The sequence below is a fragment of the Eurytemora carolleeae genome, unplaced genomic scaffold (genome assembly GCF_000591075.1).
Source record: "Eurytemora carolleeae unplaced genomic scaffold, Eaff_2.0 scaffold456, whole genome shotgun sequence".
In the NCBI taxonomy this organism is placed as follows: domain Eukaryota; kingdom Metazoa; phylum Arthropoda; class Copepoda; order Calanoida; family Temoridae; genus Eurytemora; species Eurytemora carolleeae.
The window spans coordinates 140,187-161,056 of record NW_019402108.1 but is presented as its reverse complement, the minus strand read 5'-3'; the positions used below and the strand labels follow the sequence as shown (position 1 = coordinate 161,056).

Sequence of the window (20,870 nt, the reverse complement as noted above, 5' to 3'; positions counted from 1 at the left end):
AAAGGAACCCTGAATGCAAGAAAGGAACCCTAAATGCAAGAAAGAAACCCTGAATGCAAGAAAACAAACTCCGTACAATCGTCTCTGAAGTCTCATCCTTTGTGGGTAACCCAGTAAGTTAGATGTTACTATAACAAACACACAAATGAAACTGCGGTCAAAGAGTCTGTTTATATGTTTATTGTTAGGGGGCTAGGAGGGAGAGCGAGGAGGGGAGGATGTGAGCGTAAATGGGGATTCAGGAAATGGGGGAGGGGGTGTGAGGGTGGGGCGGGGGAGTCAGGATGTGTCAGGGTCAGCTTTAATTTTTTAAAACAAATTATGAATCTACGTATTATCTCCTCCCTGGGAAGGTGAAAACTTGTTTTTTAAATCTATTTTAATATTTATCAGTTATCAGTGTAAAGTGTAGGAGGTGGTTTGGTAGGTTTTAGGGTTTCCACCGACGGAATTCCGCTTTACGGTTTACGTGTACGAAAATGAGTCCGAATTTTTCCATTATTTAAATGGAAAAGGTTCAGGAATTCTGGAATTCCGGAGACGATGAAAACCGAAAATGGTCTAAAATTGTATATTTCAAAATGGATTTTTTTCCCCAGATAATAGAAACCCATGTAGGTTGGAAGAAGAAATATTAAATGCATGAACAGACATGGACCCGGTTAAAACAGAAGCCGGTAATTTAAAGGGACTGTCCTTGTATTTTCAAGTCAACCCACTAATTAAATATGCACAATTCTATAAAAATACCCTTTAACATTTATCTGAGCAATAATGTAAAAGATATCGTCGATTCTCTATCTTAAAAAGTGTTTAATTCTTACTATTTACCCTATTAGTTTAGCTGCATAGTTCCGCAAGGTACAATAAAAACACAGTTGTAAATAATTAATTTTCTTGATCTTTCCATTTTCCATATTCTGTATCTTTTCATTTTCCATGTTCTTGATCTTTTCATGGAGGAACGCTCTTCAGAAAATGTCTGCATTGGAAACTAAATTTTAACTAGCAAAATAATATCTAAATAATAGATATTCTAGGTAAAACCGGGTTTCGATTGTAAGTTTCGTAAAGGTACCTTGCCTAAAATTATTTACTTTGTAACAAAATCAAATACACTTAATTACTGCTCTAATGTCGTCTTCCTATTTCATTGTTTTCTGGTTTCACTGTTTTAATTGCAGCGTGGTCAATTGAGTACATCTAGTGTACTGCAATTTCTATATTTTTTTCATTTGTAATTTTTAACTTTTGCAATTCTACTTTTTTTAATCCTTCTTTTTGTTATTCTATCTCTTGTAAATGTATCTTTTGTAATTCTGCTTTCAGTAATTCTACCTTTTATATTTCTACCTTACTGTAATTTTACTTTTTGTAATTTCACCTTTTTCAATTCTAACTTTAGTATTTTTATCTTTGTAATTCTTCCTTTAGTAACTCTTACTTTTGTAAATCTACCTTTTTCAATAGTTTCTTTTGAAATTCTACCTTTATCAATTTTTCTTTTGAAATTCTACCTTTAGTGTTTCTTTCTTTATAATTATATCTTTAAGTAATTCTACCGTTTGTTATTATATCTTTTGTAATTTTATCTTTTGCAATTCTACCCTTTGTAAATCTACTTTTTGTAAGTCTACCTTTTTCAATTGTTTCTTTTGTAATTCTACCTTTAGTTATATTTCTTTCTTTGTAATAATATCTTTTAATCAATTCTATCTTTTGTTATTGTATCTTTTATAATTCTATCTTTTGTAATTCTATCTTTTGAAATTTTATCATTTGTAATTATACCTTTTAAGTAATTCTATCTTTTGTAAAGGTATCTTTTGTAATTCTACCTTTTGTAATTCTATCTTTTATAATTCTTTCTTTTGTAATTCTACCTTTTATAATTCTATCTTTTTTAATTTTTTTTTTGTAACTCTACCTTTTATAATTCTATCTTTTTTATTCTATCTTTTGTAATTTTATCATTTGTAATTATACCTTTTAAGTAATTCTATCTTTTGTTATTGTATCTTTTGTAAATGTATCTTTTGTAATTCTACCTTTTTTAATTCTATCTTTTGTAATTTTATTTTTTTTAAACTCTACCTTTTATAATTCTATCTTTTTTATTCTATCTTTTGTAATGTTATCATTTGTAATTATACCTTTTAAGTAATTCTATCTTTTGTTATTGTATCTTTTGTAAATGTATCTTTTGTAATTCTACCTTTTATAATTATATCTTTTGTAATTTTATTTTTTGTAACTCTACCTTTTATAATTCTATCTTTTTTATTCTATCTTTTGTAATTTTATCATTTGTAATTATACCTTTTAAGTAATTCTATCTTTTGTTATTGTATCTTTTGTAAATGTATATTTTGTAATTCTATCTTTTGTAATTCTACCTTTAGCATTTATTTTTTTGTAATGATATCTTTTAATTAATTCTATCTTTTGTTATTGTATCTTTTGTAATTTTATCTTTTACAATTCTACCCTTTGTAAATCTACCTTTTGTAAGTCTACCTTTTTCAATTGTTTCTTTTGTAATTCTACCTTCAGTTATATTTCTTTCTTTGTAATAATATCTTTTAATTAATTCTATCTTTTGTTATTGTATCTTTTATAATTCTATCTTTTGTAATTCTATCTTTTGAAATTTTATCATTTGAAATTATACCTTTTAAGTAATTCTATCTTTTGTAAATGTATCTTTTGTAATTCTACCTTTTATAATTCTATCTTTTGTAATTTTATCATTTGTAATTATACCTTTTAAGAAATACTTTCGTTTGTTATTGCATCTTTTGTAATTCTATCATTTGTAATTATACCGTTTAAGTAATTCTATCTTTTGTTATTGTATCTTTTGTAATTTTATCTTTTGTAATTTTATCTTTTGTAATTTTATCTTATGTAATTCTACCTTTTATATTTCTATCTTTTGTAATTTTATCTTTTTGTAATTATACCTTTATAAATCTATCTTTTATAACTCTATCTTGTATAAATCTATCTTGCATAATTCATTTACATAAGATTAAAACACATGTTTTACTTTGATACGTAAATGTAATATAAATCTATCAGAATGAATGCAATTTTGAAAAAATACAAAAAAAAACAAATTAAAGCTGGTTCTGCTGCAAACTGCTGGCATCAACGTCAACAGTCTGGCAACTCTTGTATCTAAAAAAATGTTAATTATTAATACATTCAGCTTATCTATTCATGTTTATTTGTATTAATAAACGTTAAAACGAATAAACCAATTTTTTTTTGTTTTAAATTAAGTGAAAGCCGGTGAAGTAATTTAAAAAAATAAAGTGTTTTTCTGAAATCCACTAATGAAAAATCTGCGAAATCTTGAATTTTAAATGTTCAGTAATTTAAAAAAACTAAAACGTTTTCATGCAAAAAAAACCACGAAAATCTATACTTAGAGAAATAAAGGTTAAATACCTAATTTGTAACCATATAAAATTACTTTTCTCATAATTATGCGTAAAATCAAAAGTAGAGGAGCTACGAGGTTACAAAGTTGTGTCAGTAGAGTTTTATAGTACCTAATTTGACAGGTGTTAGGGTTTCTGCTGACAGCTCCAAGTCTGACAGCTTTATCAAAATCAGCTTTGCCGCTTCCAGGTGCTCCGGGGGCGGACTAACAAACAAAAATGTTATTTAAAAAAAATTCTAGGATCCAATGTCGGAATTCCGCCATTATAAAACTAAAATCAAAATGTTATTTTTCCAGCCTAAAGTTTTGATATTTTTTTTTTGCCACAAACTCAAATGTTCTTATATATCGTTGCATCCTGATGGTCTAAACATTTGATATTTCAAACTTACATTATTTGATCTAACATAATTCATTATTTGAAATATTGAAGGTCTACGACATTGGGTTGCATATATGTTAAAGATTTAAAAATACTCAATTCCTTTTAAAAACAATTTAAGCAGTATCCTTTAAAAAAGTAGTTTTCGAAAAAAAAATTTAAAAAAATGTGAAAAAAATAAAAAAAGATTTTAACCTGGAAAAGGAGAAGAGAAGATAGTTCCTCTTGTGTGAGTTCTTCAAGAGGAGTTGCGGCAATCTCACAGAGATATCTCTTTCCGCAGTCAATAGTATCCATGGTTGCAATAGCATCAAACACAAACTGTTCTCCGATCATCTCCTGGTTGACGGGAGACCTCTTACCCCTCCTGCCTCCTCTTTGGGAACCACCTCGAGAACCAGCTCCTCTGACGGCAGCAGCGGCTAGACCCCCGAGGACAGCTCCAGCTCCGACGACAGCAACTAAACCTCCGACCCCGGCTAAAGTGGCGGAGGCGGCTGTAAGACCTGTGATGCCTATGGCGGTAGTTGCAGCGGTTCCTAGAAATAAATCAAACCTTCAAAATTATAAATATTTGTAAAAATTACCATTCATTACAATCCTTACTTCTTAAGTGATCTCTTAGAATTTAAATGAATCAAAATTAGAAGAATCTTGCAAGTTAAAACATATTTTTATTTTTTGCCGAAATGCATTTTTTTGTAAGACATTTTTTTTATTAAATTTTTAGTATTTTTTTAGTATTTTTTTTTACCAGCAGTGGTTCCTGTGCCCCCAAGGGTGATAAGGGGCAGACCAAATCCTGCTCCAACAGTTCCCCCGCTTATGAAAATAGAATACGCGGCAGGAATCTAAAATATAGTTTTAATTCAAAAAGATGTGAATTAAAGGGACTGTGAGCGAAATTTCAAGTGATCCTTCATGCAAAGATGGTGATGTCCGGTTCACAATGGTACCCTAAAAACCGTTATCTAGCTGATCAATAATTTGGAATATACTGTCGTTTCTTGAATTTTTAACAATATTATAAATATAGATATCATAATTCATAATTGATCAGAAAAAGCTTTTAACCCTAACAGGTTGGGGGGGGGGGGGCGTTTGGCGCCCACCTGTAGTTTTTTTGTTCTAGCACTCTCATTTTTGACACTATCACCGTGAAATTTTGTGACTTTTAATAAATAGTAATTTAAAGGATTTGCTGTTAAAATTTTTTAATTTACAAGGTAGGGTACAGTGCGGAAAAAAGTCCGGTCTGTGAAAAAAAATCTAAAATAGCCCATACCTTTTTTGTAACTAAAACTACAGATCTAAAACTATATTTTTTGAAAAGCCTTTGAAAAATGCATGTGGAGACATGTGTCACACTTTGATATTTGTTTAAAACAAAAATAAATATTTTTTTTTTCATTTTTTTTACCCTTTTTTAGGCATTTTTGTCTACCCTCCCTAGCACACAAACTATTAAAGTTATCGGTATATGTTTTTTTTCTTTAAGCTGGCCATGCAAAATTGGACTATGAACATGCATTTTAACCCTATACCTATTCTCTAAGGCCTTTTTCTAGGGGGCGCCCCCGGCTATGCATAGATTCAGACCCCCTTTATAAGGTTAAGGGTACCCTTATATTTACATGGAGGGTCACTTTAAATTTTTCCTTTAAATGTTAAAAAGAGAAAAGTCAATATTTGATTCGAAAATAAGAAAGAAATAGATCTGAAGTTCAAGTAGGTAACGAAGGAATGGATTAATTGCCACAATTTTTATTTTTCTAATCCTTACATCTTTTCAGCCTGATGGGGAAAACTATGAATTATGTTTGAAATTCTAATTATTAACACCATCAGGTTGCTAAGATTAGGAATTATCAAGTAATAGTTTGTGACGAATATTTAATTCCTTTGTTCCTTTTGAAGTCAGTCAGTAAGTCAATTAATTGTAAATATCTCCCTAAGTTTAACAAATCAAGCTATTGCTGAAATAAACGTTTTAGATATTAAGCTTAGGCCTTAGTGTTTATGTTTGGAGAACATATTGTTTTAAAGATTATATTACTTACATTTTTGGTGTTGGTTTTTATAATCCACTGAGAAAATTTTATGAAAGTAAAAATTCAGGATATTTTACTTAAAATTTTAAAATAAAAAAGCTTAAAAATAATTTAATAATATTTTTTTGCTTTTATTTGAAATTATACATGCATTAGCAATCATGAAGAATTCAAATTTTGAAAAAAAAGTTTAATGCAATACAAAAAAACATCAGTGATCATAAATTAAATCTTTTAACATCTGTTTTTGGAGCAAGTGAATGTTTTTTGAGTTCATATTAATAAAATTTTTCTGCCAAAAGGAAATCAATTCGAAAGTTATTACAATCTACTAGTTAAGTAAAATTACAACGAAAATAAGAAAGAGTATTTCATGAAAAATCATGAAATACTCTAATTTTACAAAAAAAAATGCTTACCGCCATGGCAAAAGCAAGAGTAGCAACAGCTGACTTCATCTTGATTTGTATAATCAAAAGAGCTTGACCAAGTTTAAGAATAAACCTCTGTCTATGATATCAGTGCAGCTAGCAGTAATGCTCCAACACGATTGATACAAAATCCATGTTTCTATCGCTTTATATAGGATCCAAGGCGACGCATTTTTGCGTCAAAAATTACGAAATGTGCCAGTCATAGTTCATACGAATCGGTATAGCATACGTACAGGATAGCCTTCATGGGTGACCACTGAACTGTGTACTCTGAGCAATTATCTCTGCGTGGAGGAAAATTGAAAAAATATAATTCTTTAATAATCGATATAATAAAACAAGACATTTATATAAATGTTCCCTCTGGCCGTCCAAACGGCTCGACCGAATGGGGTGAATTTTTTTGTGGACACTTTCTTTTTGTTTGCCAAATTTTTTTATCTTATTTTTCCACGGGCAACGCCGGGCCTTCAGCTAGTATAATCTAAAATCCTTCTTACGCTGTTTTCAAGAAATCCACGTTTTCCAATGGCTAATTTTCTATTACCTAGAAAAAAATAATTTTTGTTTTAACATGATTGACTGAGCATGCTATCAAAGATTTAAACAATTTAGGTTTTATTTAGATTTATTTAATGAAATGCGAACTATAGATAAATTTTGATTGTTTGTTTGTTTGTGTCAAATAAACGCCAAACGATTAAACCTTCCGGGCCAATTTTTTTGTGTAAACTGACATGGCCCGAGGGAAGGTTCTTAATTGCTTAATTAATAATTTGCTCGGAATTTTTTTCCCCTTTCCTTTGGGAAATACGATTTGCAAAGAAAAATGACAACTTGATAATAAACAGTAAATGTAATTCTTTTTTCAAATATGTGTTTATTTCATTTAAAACATAAAACGCATTAATTAAAAAAGAAAACTACAGTATACTCTTTTTTTTAAATTGTGTTATTAAAAAATTTTGTTTTAAAAAATGGCTATCAGTAATATTTTTTAGTGTTTAATTAGCTTAGACAAATACATTATAATTTATGTAGACTTTAGTTAGAAATAATCAAATACATTTCTTTATTTTTAATGCGTACTTCAACATTTTATATTTAATTCTTTTAAGAATTAAATATTTATATTTTCTACAATAAGAACTAATAGTCTCGGGAATTCCAAAATTATGTGTTCTTCTACCTTTGCTAAACCTTTGAAATGTTCGGAGATATTGTAAACTGTTTACAAATTAACTTTTTTTTGTTTAATTCAACAAAAATTGTTAAATATCTCCGCTAGTAGTTACAAAAATTGTTAAATATCTCCGCTAATAGTTACAAAAAATGTTAAATATCTCCGCTAATAGTTACAAAAATGGCTGACCACATTTATTTAAGCTCACAAGTCTTACTCGTTGGTATTTATCAATATACGGTCGACTTTTAACCCTATCCCTGCTGGGTTCCTTGAAAACCAGAATATGCTGGGGGGGGGGTCAATTTGCCCCCCCCCTCTTAATCCCATGTTTGATGTCCAAATATGACAAACGATAAGTATCATCATTGGAAAGCATATATAGCTCTACTTTTAGAATCTGAAACAAATTTGCATTTTTTTTTTGGCAAATTGTAAACATGTTGGCAAAACAAAAATATCCAAAAAAAAAAGATAAAATATACATTTTTGAAAAGCCCTTGACAATGCCATATCAAATATGCACACAAATTTGCCAAAATTTAAATTACATGGTTTGCAATTCAAACAAACTAAAAGTGTGGAAATTTCTTTTGACGTGTTGTATGCAAACAGTTTTTGCGATCCGTTTCCTTATGTCATAGGCTTTCTAAAAAGCTAACAATTATAAAAATCTGACCACTGCAAATGGGTCAAAACAAAGATTTAGTTTGTTACAGAAAAAAGTAGACATTCAGGCAGTGTGCCTAAGGACTAAGACTGGTTTTAAACCTAAATGGATGGCTTTGAGTATTTATGAAAAGTCAGAAAATTCTAATAGCCAATTAGACCTACACTTTTTGATTTATGTAAAAAAAACTACTGGGAAGGGAGGTCAAACTGATATCCCCCCCCACCAGCAGAAATAGGGTTAATTATTATATTTATTAGGACACAGTTTAAAAGTTAATGATTTAAAAAGACCTTTTTTGAAAGTTGTCTATCGCACACTAAAAGAAGTACAGTACAACTGGTTACAATGATCCAAATTGTGACCTTATAAAGTGACCTTATAGAACGATATTTTTTTTCTTTTTCTCAAAACAATACAATACAAAATAATACAAAATAATACAATACAATGCAATACAATACAATACAATGCAATACAATACAATGCAATGAAATACAATACAATACAATACAATACATTTAATACAATACAATACAATACAACACAATACAATACAATACAATACAATACAATACAATACAATACAATACAATACAATACAATACAATACAACAATACAAAACAATACAATACAATACAATACAATACAATACAATACAATACAATACAATACAATACAATACAATACAATACAATACAATACAATACAATACAATACAATACAATACAATACAAAACAATACAATACAAAATAATACAAAACAATACAATACAATGAAATACAATACAATACAATACAATACAATACAATACAATACAATACAATACAATACAATACAATACAATACAATACAATACAGTACAAAACAATATAATACAATACAATGCAATACAATACAATGCAATACAATACAATAAAATACAATACAATACAATGCATTACAATACAATGCAATACAATACAATACAATACAATACAATACAATACAAAACAATACAATACAATACAATACAAAGCAATACAATATAATACAATACAATGCAATACAATACAATACAATACAATAAAATACAATACAATACAATACAATACAATACAACACAATACAATACAATACAATACAATACAATACAATACAAAATAATACAATCTATATATAAATTTGGCTTGTCTGTCTGTCTGTCTGTTTGTATCCAATAAACGTCAAAATGGCTGAACCGATCGGGCCCAAATTTTTTTTGGGACATTACGTGAACACAGGGAAGGTTTACAAATGATAAAAATTTAAAGAAATGTGTTTTAAAGGTTTTTAATTTTGTAAAAAAATTCAATTCTTAAAAATCCACGATTTTTTTTTAAAAATCCGCAAAATTTTTTTCTTCTTTGTTTTAAAGTGTAAACAAAAAGAACATGTTCACAATTTAAAGAGAAGATGGGCGCGAAGCGCCCTAAAAGCTCCTAGTACAATACAGTACAATACAAAATAATACAATAAAATACAATACAATACAATACAATACAATACAATACAATACAATAAAATGCAATACAATACAGTACAATGCAATACAATACAATACAATGCTATACAATACAATACAATACAATACAATAAAAAATAATACAATACAATACAATACAATACAATAAAATACAATACAATACAATACAATACAATACAATACAATACAATACAATACAATATAATACAATAAAATACAATACAATAAAATACAATACAATACAATATAATACGATACAATAAAATACAATACAATACAATACAATACAATACAATACAATACAATACAATACAATACAATACAATACAATACAATACAATACAATACAATACAATACAATACAATACAATACAATACAATACAATACAATACAAAACAATACAAAATAATACAGATTTTTTTTTACATAACTCAAAAAGTATTTGTCTGAGGCTGTTGAAATTTTCGGACATTTCCTTAACACATATAGCCTTTCCTTTAGGTCTAAAACCGGGCTTTTATACTTACTGCCTGAGTCCTCAGACACACTGCCTGAATGATTTTTGTTCCTGTAACGAACTAAATCTTTGTTTTGACCCAATTCCAGTTGATAAATTTTGATAATTTTTAGCTTTTTGGAAAGCCCATGTCAGAAGGAAACGTATTGCACAAGTTTTGCAGAGAAACTTTTACAAATTATTTGCATACGTCAAAAGCAATTTGCATATTATTAGTTTTTCTTGATTACACATCAAGTTATTTAAATTTTGCATTTTTTTGCATTTTTGAAATCACATGGTCCTTTTGTTTAGTTCACATTGGACAAGCTTGTATCTTTATATATTACTAGCTGAAGGGCTGTTGCCTGTGGAAAAAAATTGAAAAAAAAGAAAGTGTGAATTAAAAAAATTGGAATTTTTTGCTTTTTCACCCTCAGGCTACCCATGAGTGTCCACAAAAAATGTCAGCCCATTCTGTTGAGCCGTTTGGCCGGCTATAGGGAACATTATACGAATGTTTTGTTTTATTATATAGTAGATGAAGATTAGCAACATTCTAAATAATTATTACTTTTGCAACAGAATATTTGCAACAATTTTAATCGACAAATTTGCAAATATTTATTTTGCAAGTTTCCTAAAAAAAGCATGGAAGTTTGAATAAATTTATTTATAAAATATACAAGATGAACAGAATTATAATTGATTGCTAGAAAATGCTGTGAAGTCGGGGGCTGACACAGTTTCACATTTCTTATATCTAAACAATTCATTATTATTATTATTATTATATTATTATTTAGACTTCGTGTTATATATTTAAAATATATATATTCGTTTATATTTGTTTAATTTTTTTACCTAATTTGGCAGGATTGCTGATTTCTGCTGATTGCTCCAAGCCGTACTGCCTCTTCAAAAAGGGCCTTACCACTGTTTACTGGTCCAGGAGCAGACTGAATAAAATTTTATGTACTATGTCTCAGAAAAAAAGAAAAAATACTATGTACAGAGTGTCTCAAAAGAAAAGAGAAAAAAAATACTATGAACAGAGTGTCTCAAAAAAAGAAAAAAAAAATACTATATACAGAGGTTCCCAGAAAAAGAAGAAAAAAAAACATATTATGTAGTGTCAAAGAAAAAATAAATATTTGATATTTTGACCAGAAACACGGCTTCGGGTAAAAAAAAGAATAAAATAGCTCCTAAAAACCTTAATTTATTGGACATTCTCAACAATCTACTGGAAATTGTTAGAAACATAAGTTTTTTTTGTTCATAAATTAGCATTTTAAAATGTTTCCAATAAATTGTAAGATATCTAGAACTTTATTATTTAAGGTTTTCGATTTTCATTTCTAGAATAAAAGAAACTTTTAAGTTAAATGAATAAACGAAAAAAGGAATGGTTATATCAATACAATGAAGACGAACTGTCTATTTAAGTTTTGATCTCTGACAAGCTTTTTAAATCGAAAGTCGTCTTCATTGTATTGATTTAAACGACGAGGACTTGAATTGAAGAAGAATATTAATTACAAGCTGAAAAGCTAACAATGAAATAAATGACGGTTATTACAGTCATTTAGAATTAGATATGTCAAAGTAGGATAAAATAGGCAAGTCATGATACAGCGCCAGGATACGTTCTTAAAGGGACTGTACTTGTATTCATGATACAGCATCCAATATACGTTCTTAAAGGGACTGTACTTGTATTCATGATACAGCATCCAATATACGTTCTTAAAGGGACTGTACTTGTATTCATGATACAGCATCCAATATACGTTCTTAAAGAGACTGTAGACGGAATATAAAGACAACAAAGTGGTGCTGGTACAGCTTTTTATTTACAAGATACCTTTATTTTTCTAGTTTAATTTTTTGATATTTTCAATTAGGTGTGCTCACCAAAATGACTTTTATGCAACAGAGATAACGACGGAATTTTCAAGAATTTTACACAGAAAAAATTAACATTATCTTACCCATCGATGCTTAAAAATATAAGTTGTGAATCAGGCATTTGAAATATCGCCAACAGTCCCTTTAAACGCTTTTTTTGTTCAGTTTTCATGGTCGACATATTTCTTTAAAATCAGAAACAAAAGAATAAACATTACAAGGCCATCAAAAATATTATATAAGATTTAAAATTGATTAAATAAAAACTTTAAAAACCATATTTTTCATCCTGAAAGTTGGACCACCAATAATTAATAAAAAATTGAATTTAAATTATGATTTGTCTTTTCACCAAACATTTCCAGGACTACAAAATAATTTGTAAACCTAGTCAATCTAGTCCCTGTTGGGATAATTTAATACAGTAAGACCCACAAAGCTGTGGAAAGTGACACGGGAAGCCGAATGTTCAACTTCAAGCCACTGCAGGTTAAATGCTTGCTTTTAAACAATTTTAAATTTATATAGATTAAACAAATATAATCTTCCTATTCCAAAGTTTTGTGGGTTACACGGTATCTATGTATTTAAATTTGTAATTTCTGTGTGTCCGATCGATCATAACTCAGGATTCCCTTGACCGATTTGCCTCAATTTTGATTGGAACTAGGGGAGAACCACGAAAATATTTAAAGCTTGGTTTTGAGATTCTAAGTTGAGTCAGACTTTAAATAGGGGAAAAAAGCTAAAACAGTAATTTACGACCATGCACGGGTAAACGGCGGTAGTAACTATGATCATACAGGGTGTCCCAATAATCATGGGAATTCAGTAACGAATCGATGTCGTTTTTCGATATGAATTAGCATTGCAATACCTAATTTCAAAGCCATAATATTGTTAGGTTTGCTAGAGTTTATTTTATAAAAAGGGTAAAAGACTGTAAAGATTTATAATGTCTCCGCAAGATAAACAGTGAAGAAGGACAAGTTTACTCTGTAAACTGTAATTTTCTTGTTTTACTAAGTACAAAAGTATGCAGTCAAAACACAGCAGAAGAAAATCTTACGGATTACAGTTTTCTCAGTGGGTATTACTATACTAAATAAAAAAATTATCACTTAAATCCCATGTTTTTTTTGGGACATACTGTAGTTACTACCGCCGCACCGTTTACTCGTGTACTCGAGTACCCTGGGCAACGCTAGGTTCTCAAGCTAATGTATCTATGTACCTGAAACAGCATTAATGAAGAAAGTTCTTCTTCTGTCAAATCAGGTAATGGAGTTGCAGCAAGCTCACAGAGATATCTCTTACCACAGTCTAGGTTATCCATTGATGCAATAGCATCAAAAATAAACGCTTCACCAACCTCAAATTCAAAAAAAAATAAAAAAATGTTTTAAAAACAAACGAAAAAAACCAATTTGATAAAACGATAGTTTTTTTTTGAACGAACAAATTTTCCAAAGGATTTTTAAAAAACCAAAAAAAGTGTTTTTAATGTATGAACGATTTTTTGGAATACACTTTTTACAAGACGATTGTTTTATTTACTGAAGTATAAACAATATATTCGTTCAAAGTTTTGAAAAAACGACCGTTTTTATAATGAACAGATTTTTTTATTTTATGAACGATTTTACTGAACAAATATCAATAATTTTGTGAATGAACAAAATCAATTTTTATGGGTCGGTCACAAACGAAACAAACAAAAACCGAACGCCATCTCTATCCATAACCAGTAATGGATTATCCATGACCAGTGATGGATTATCGATGACCAGTAATGGATTATCCATGACCAGTAATAAATTATACCTGACAAGAAACAGATTATCCATGACCAGTAATGGATTATCCATGACCAATAATGGATTATCCATGACCAGTAATGGATTATCCCTGACCACTAATGGATTATCCATGACCAGTAATGGATTATCCATGACCAGTAATGGATCATCCCTGACCAGTAATGGATTATCCCTGACCACTAATAGATTATCCATGACCAGAAATGGATTATCCCTGGCCACTAATGGATTATCCTTGACCATTAATGGATTATCCATGACCAGTAATGGATTATCCCTGACCAATAATGGATTATCCCTGACCAGTAATGGATTATCCCTAACCACTAATAGATTATCCCTGACCAGTAATGGATTATCCTTGACCACTTATGGATTATCCATGACCAGTAATGGATTATCCCTGACCACTAATGGATTATCCATGACCAGTAATGAATTATCCCTGACCCGTAATGGATTATTCCTGACCAGGAATGGATTATCCATGACCACTAATGGATTATCCTTGACTCGTAATGGATTAGATAAACTGTTTCCCAACCTGTTCTTCAGATTCTACAGAGCGTTTCCCACGTCTCCTATAACTGTGGTTCCTGCTGTTTCCGTTGTTTCTGTTGTTAAGAGCTCCTCGAACTTTAAGTGCAGCAAGTCCTCCCAAAATTCCTCCGGCCTTGACAACCAGCAGTAGTCCTAAATTTGGAAAAAATGATATATTATAATTTTTCGCTATTAAAGTCGACCCACTTAACTTAGAATCTCAAAACCAAGCTAAGAACATTCCCATGGGCCTCCCGAGTTCCCCAACCAAAAGATATGATCCGACAAACAAACAAACAGACACCCAAACAGAGATTACAACTTTATATATGTAGATAAGATGCCCTATACCTCCGAATCCTGCTAGAGTAGCTGATGCTGCTGTTAGGCCTGTGATAGCTAGACCGGAAGCGGCTGTAGTTCCGGTCGCCGCTGTAGACCCTCCCAGAGTAATGAACGGAAATGCAAAACCGGATCCAATGGTTCCCGCAGAAAGGAACGTTGAATACACAGCTGGTACCTGAACAACAACAAAATTGTACACTTTTTATTACTATAGTCAATTTGTTTAGACAGCTACAGATCTAAAATTTATTTCGTTGAAAAGCCTAAAAAATTGACGCAACGACGTGTGGAAAATTTACTAATTTTTTTTGTAAAAGTAAAAATGACTATTTTTCAACATTTGTCCGAAATACTGTTTAAACTCTTATTAAGTCCTCCCTTGCACTCTGACCATAAAAGTTAGAGGTGTATTTTTAAATAAGCGGGCTCTGAAAAGTTGGACTTGGTACCTTTATTATACTCCCTTTTTAACTTTAAAAGCAAAATTATTGGGGTCAGGGCCCCTCTTTATCTGTGATCTCTGAATTTGTCTCGTTTTTACTCACTAGTTTTGTGGCTATTAAGGGATTCCAGAAATGTCTAAAAGTGTATTGAATTCAAACTAGATTACAAATTTTACAATATGTCTAATTTTTTTCGTTGACGGCTGTAAAGCCTTTGTTTGTTGTAAGATTTAAAAAATGAATGCCTAATTTATTCTTTTTACTTTGTATTAACTCTGTGCATTAACCAAGGGATACCGTTGTGTTTCACAATTCTCCTAACGTTTCTTATCTTTTGTACACACTATACAAATAGTGCTAAACTTTCGGACAAAATCAAAAATGAAAATTGAATAATCTTTTACCCTCTTGAGCCCATCATAATGTCACGAAGGTTAACGAAAGTAAACTGAACGTGATATTAAAGTCTGAAATGGTTTCAATCATAACTCATTTTATTAAGAAAGAACCGAAGGTTTTAAATAGTTTAAAATAGCTGAAGGGCCCGGCGTTGCCCGTGTAATAAAAAAAATTTGAAAAAAAATTTCGAATTTTTTAACACCCCCCGGCCACTCATGAGTGTCCACAAAAAATGTCTGCCCAATCGGTTCAGCCGTTTGACCGGCTATTGGCAATATTTATACATACGAAAGTCTTGTTTTATTTTAATCAGAAAAACTTGCATACTTTTGCGTAAAATCAAAACCAGAGGAGCTTCGGTGTCACAAAGTCGTAGCAGAAATTTCGCATAAAAAAATTTACTCTTTGCCACAAACTCTGATTTTCTAATCACTAAATCTTTGGAACCAAATGTTTCAGACCTTAGATATTTCAAACTATGAATTCTGTTAGATCAAATAATCTGAGTTTGAAATATCAAAGGTTTACAAAATCAAGTTCTAAAGATATTGAGATTTAAATATTTGATTTTGTTCCAAAGACTCAATTCCTTTGACCGTCTCAATCTGTTTAGTTTACTGTGATGACAAACCAGATTGATCTCAGTGAACAACAAGGATAGCTAATTACTCTTTGTTCAATAGGTTTAACAGTTCAATAATCTTAACAAATATCCAAAGATGAAATAGATATGAAACTGAGCTAGGAATTAATAAATAGAGTGAATTAGATAAACTAAGCACAACCAGTTCAACTACAAAAAGTGAATGTAAACACTGTTTTTAAAATATCAAATTATTAATTTTTTTTTGGTATTTTTTTAAGTGCAAACGATTTCTTGCTCTATCTTATTTATCTAGGTTTAAACTGTAACAAAAAAGTAACTTTACAAAATCTTTAGAATTATTTTAAAGTAACTTACCGCCAAGGCAAAGGCAATACAGGCAACAGCGGATTTCATCTTGTTTAGTATAATTTGGAGAATTTGACCAAGTTTATTAATAAACCTCTGTCTAAAGAATATGTGCAGCTAGCAGTTAAAGCTCCAACACTGATAATAATATTTGAAAACCAACTTCTTTTATAGAAAAATTTAAACATTTTGGGTGCTCTGTGATAAAATAGTCCCAAGTTTGGCTTATTGTCTGTCATGGTCGCAGACCAGGCGTATATATCCATAGAGATGGGCCAGTTCGACCTTTCTTCACTTCGTTCAGGCATTGTTCTTGTACAGGCATGTTGTTCGTTCAAAAGATTTTGATTTCTTTCGTTCGTTCTCAAAATATATATTTCGTTCATTTTCTCACTAATCTTTCAGTAAAATTGTTCGTCAGCAAAGTTTTTTCGAGTTTTTTCGAACGATTTTAAATCGTTTTTTTCGTTTGTCTTCCAAAAACGATAATTTTTTCATTTCTCTGAACGATCCATTTCGTTCATCCATCGTTCTGTTTTCTAACCGACACCCTATTCTGTTCGTTCTCAAAAATTGTGTTCGTTCAAAAAAGCAGTGCCTATCTCTACCAGGCGTAAATAGGTCTGCGTCTGAATTGTACTCTTATGAGTAATTTTTTTTCCACGAAAAACATTACTTCATGATTCCTTCATGATAGCCTTGAAACATTTAGAACAATTATAGATTAAAAGCTTTATTGTATGTCATGTTAGTAGACCAAATAATGGGGTTAAGGGGAGACTTGTACATGAGTTGAGTACACAGCTATTACTATAAAAGATATGCATGTACAGGTGTGACTACTTGTTGAAGTAGTTTTTTTTTTGTATAAGTAGGTCTACTAATAGATGTAGGTCTACTTATAGAAGTAGTTTTTTTGTATAAGTTGGTCTACTAGTAGAAGTAGGTCTACTTGTATGAGTAGGGTCTACTTGTATAAGTAGGGTCTACTTATAGAAGTAGGTCTACTTGTAAAAGAAGTTCTACTTGTTGAAGTAGGTCTTGTAAAAGTAGGCATACATATAGAAGTAGGTCTACTTGTAGAATTAGATCTACTTGTAGAAGAAGGTCTACATGTTGAAGTAGGTCTTGTAAAAGTAGGTATACATATAAAGTAGGTCTACTTGTAGAATTAGATTTACTTGTAGAAGTAAGTCTTCTTGTAGAAGTAGGTCTACTTGTAGAAGTAGATCTACTTGTAGAAATAGGTCTAATTGTAGAAGTAGGCCTACTTGTAAAAGTGGGTCGAAGTAATTATTATTCTGACTCCTGGAGGGGCCAAGCGCTGCGATTAGGAGAGGCCGGGTGGCTAGGTATAGACATGTATAGAGCAAACGGCAAACAAATATATAATGCAAGGACGTGATGAGACATGGAGCAAATGACCCATAGAGCAAATCTGACGGAGAGAAAATTTGTCAGAAAGCAAATTGTTTTAGAGCAAATACAAATGGCATTGAACATATAACGTATTTTTTGGTTCAATAATTTCATTGTGCGGGTGGGGACTGGGGATAAGGAGGGGGAATGGGGACAGGGGGGGAGAAGGTTTAATGTGACCATCAAAAAGTGCCTGTAAATTACATACACAGCTAATATTTGTCTGTTCTCCTTGATTAATTGATTACAATCAGAAGAGTGACGGGGCATTTTACACAGTTTACGCGCGTTCAGGGTCTTAATCATTTAGAAGCAAACAAGAACACTACTTGTTAAAGAGAAGGTGCACGAAAAATTGAGGGGTATCGTGTAAAAACAGTTAAAAAATAAGCAAAGGAATTGAGTATTTGCCAACCACTCTAATCCCTATATCTTAGCGATATCTTAGATGAAAATGTAAGAAAATTATATTTTAGGTCGCTAATTTGAGACGTTTTCGTTTGAATCAATTTTGGAAAAAATCCTCTTTTCATGAAAAAGCCTTAAATATATTTTAATACGAGAAGAACATTTTTAAAGTTCTTTGTTTGGATGACATTTTTGAATCAGAGGTCCTAAATTATTAACTTAATCTTTGGAAATGTTGTATATTAGCTGTCCAATTGTAGAATCAATTGTAGAATAGCAAATAAAACTTGTCGATAATACTTGAAACAAATCGTCCAAAAAAAGAAAAAAGATACTTTAGGTAGTTTAGATCTGATCTAAAGCAATTCATGTGTTTCCTGTGTACCTTTAACTAATTAACGTTTTTTTAACTTTAACCCTATTCAAATTGCCCCCCCCCCCCCCGGCCCAGCATATCCTGGTTTTCAAGTACCCCGCAGAGATAGGGTTAAATCTTATTAATTCTCTCAATTTCCTTCATGGTCTATCACTATATTGATCCGCAAGTGTAATTTACAGCAACCACAAATTTAAAATTATTAATTTTCTTTTAAAAAAATGTTTAAAGGGAACCGTTGTGAATCAAGCATGATACTCTTTGATTAAAGTGTCGCTTGATAAAAAATTGCCGACTATCCCCTTATTTAAACAATAACTCAAGGGTCAAAAACTGAGTTTAATTGTTTACCTAGATTACTAACAGGATATATATAGGATCAAATAAATGGGCAATAAGCAATAGACCATGAACTCAGAAATACTTGAATTAGGACTATGGAAATTCAGAAATACTTTAATTAGGACTATGAAAATTCAGAAATACTTGAATTAGAACCATGAAAACTCAGAAATACTGGAATATAAACAATGAAAACTCAGAAGTACAGAATTATTTGCATGACAACCATTGTTAGGCACAAAAATACTGGAATTCAAACATGAAAATTAGAATCAATTAGAATCATGAAATACTGCTATCAGAATCATGAAAAACTGCTATCTGAATCATGAAAAACTGCTATCTGAATCATGAAATACTTGAATTAGTACTGTAAAAACTTAAACACAGTGGATTTAGGACCATTATAAACTAGGAAATATTGGAAATAAAAACACTAAAAAATAAGAGCCATGTAAACTATTTCTAATTAGATATCTAAAAACCACATTTTTAAAAAGCCCTTAAAAAATGGATGTATTACGTTTTTTAAAACCTCCCTAACACCCAAACCATTAAAGTTAGCGTTCTAATTTTTTTCTTCCATGAAGTTGCCTTACAAACCGAGCTATGTACATGCATTGCAACTGTGAAGCTTTATTCATGGGTCATTTCGGGGGGATGGGGGGGGGGGTGGTTACATAGATTTGGACCCCCAGTCTTTATAGGGTCAAATTATATCAATGTAAACTAAACTAAAACATACTGAAAAATAACTCCCAGGAAACAGCATACAGGATCAGAAATGCTGGAATTTATAAATCATAAAATATTGATAGAAAACTTAAATTCAAGATTATGCAAACTCTAAAATAAACTTAGGATAACTGCAATGAATGAATTTTGCGTAAACAACCTTGAAAAAACGATATATATAACTTTAAAAGTTATGAAACCTGCATTTGAAGAATAACAAGGGAAATATAGAAGGAAGAATAAACCAAACCAAGGAAGGAGTAACCACGAAATAAGAATGCTTTTTTATATTTTTTATTTGTTTTTAACCCTATTCCGACTGNATAGATAAAAAGAATCTCTAAATAAAATTCAAAGAAACTGAGTTCTTGCCGCACACATAAATTTTCCAATCCTTATATCTTTGAAACCGGATGGTGTAAACATTTGATATTTCATACTTACATTCTCTAATCTAATATAATTCAAATTTCTATGATCTATGTCATAGGCTTGCACCTATATAAGAATGACAAAATCAGAGTTTGCGGCAAGAATACAGCTCCCTTGCAAGAATACAGCTCCCTTGCAAGAATACAGCTCCCTTGCAAGAATACAGCTCCCTTGCAAGAATACAGCTCCCCCCTTGCAAGAATACAGCTCCCTTGCAAGAATACAGCTCCCTTGCAAGAATACAGCTCCCTTGCAAGAATACAGCTCCCTTGCAAGAATACAGCTCCCTTTCAAGAATCCAAGAAACATTTTTTTTAAACATTAGGAAGAGGGCTAAGGAGAAGGTAGAACAGGGTTAATGTATTATATTTATGTTGTAGATAACAAATTATTAAATTAAAATAAAATATGCACGCTCAACCACCAATAGTTGCATTATTTGAGGTCGATAAAATTACAGTTTAAAATTTATATTTATATATTTTATATTTATATTTATATGAATAAAAAAGAGAGTGTTTCTGAATATTGAAAAGGGTGAATTAGGACTAATCTAGGACTAATCTAGGATGCATCA

The 20,870-nt window shown here is 30.6% G+C and overlaps 2 protein-coding genes across 2 annotated transcripts; both read right to left on the bottom strand.

Moving 5' to 3' along the window:
* Positions 1-3,026: 3,026 nt before the first annotated feature.
* Positions 3,027-6,422, bottom strand: LOC111717860 (uncharacterized). Its single transcript, XM_023493320.1, has 5 exons — positions 6,301-6,422; positions 4,585-4,681; positions 4,026-4,369; positions 3,558-3,652; positions 3,027-3,180 (listed from the first exon to the last, which is right to left on the bottom strand). The coding sequence occupies exons 1-5, from the start codon at positions 6,337-6,339 to the stop codon at positions 3,120-3,122; spliced, it is 636 nt and encodes a 211-aa protein (XP_023349088.1). The 5' UTR covers positions 6,340-6,422; the 3' UTR covers positions 3,027-3,119.
* A 4,403-nt stretch (positions 6,423-10,825) lies between these two features.
* LOC111717866 (uncharacterized) lies at positions 10,826-16,713 on the bottom strand. Its single transcript, XM_023493322.1, has 6 exons — positions 16,591-16,713; positions 14,794-14,962; positions 14,447-14,595; positions 13,317-13,454; positions 11,036-11,130; positions 10,826-10,934 (listed from the first exon to the last, which is right to left on the bottom strand). Exons 1-6 carry the CDS (start codon positions 16,627-16,629, stop codon positions 10,871-10,873), a joined length of 654 nt encoding a protein of 217 aa, XP_023349090.1. The 5' UTR covers positions 16,630-16,713; the 3' UTR covers positions 10,826-10,870.
* Positions 16,714-20,870: the final 4,157 nt, after the last annotated feature.

Excerpts from the sequence above, each read along its gene's own strand:
- LOC111717866 (XM_023493322.1), bottom strand. The coding sequence starts at position 16,629 with ATGAAATCCGCTGTTGCCTGTATTGCCTTTGCCTTGGCG. Across the intron at positions 14,963-16,590 it reads GTATTGCCTTTGCCTTGGCG|GTACCAGCTGTGTATTCAAC; the intron begins GTAAGTTACTTT and ends GTTGTTGTTCAG. Across the intron at positions 10,935-11,035 it reads CAGCAATCCTGCCAAATTAG|ATATAAGAAATGTGAAACTG; the intron begins GTAAAAAAATTA and ends TGAATTGTTTAG.
- LOC111717860 (XM_023493320.1), bottom strand. The coding sequence starts at position 6,339 with ATGAAGTCAGCTGTTGCTACTCTTGCTTTTGCCATGGCG. Across the intron at positions 4,370-4,584 it reads GGGCACAGGAACCACTGCTG|GAACCGCTGCAACTACCGCC; the intron begins GTAAAAAAAAAT and ends ATTTATTTCTAG. Across the intron at positions 3,653-4,025 it reads CTTCTCTTCTCCTTTTCCAG|TCCGCCCCCGGAGCACCTGG; the intron begins GTTAAAATCTTT and ends TTTGTTTGTTAG.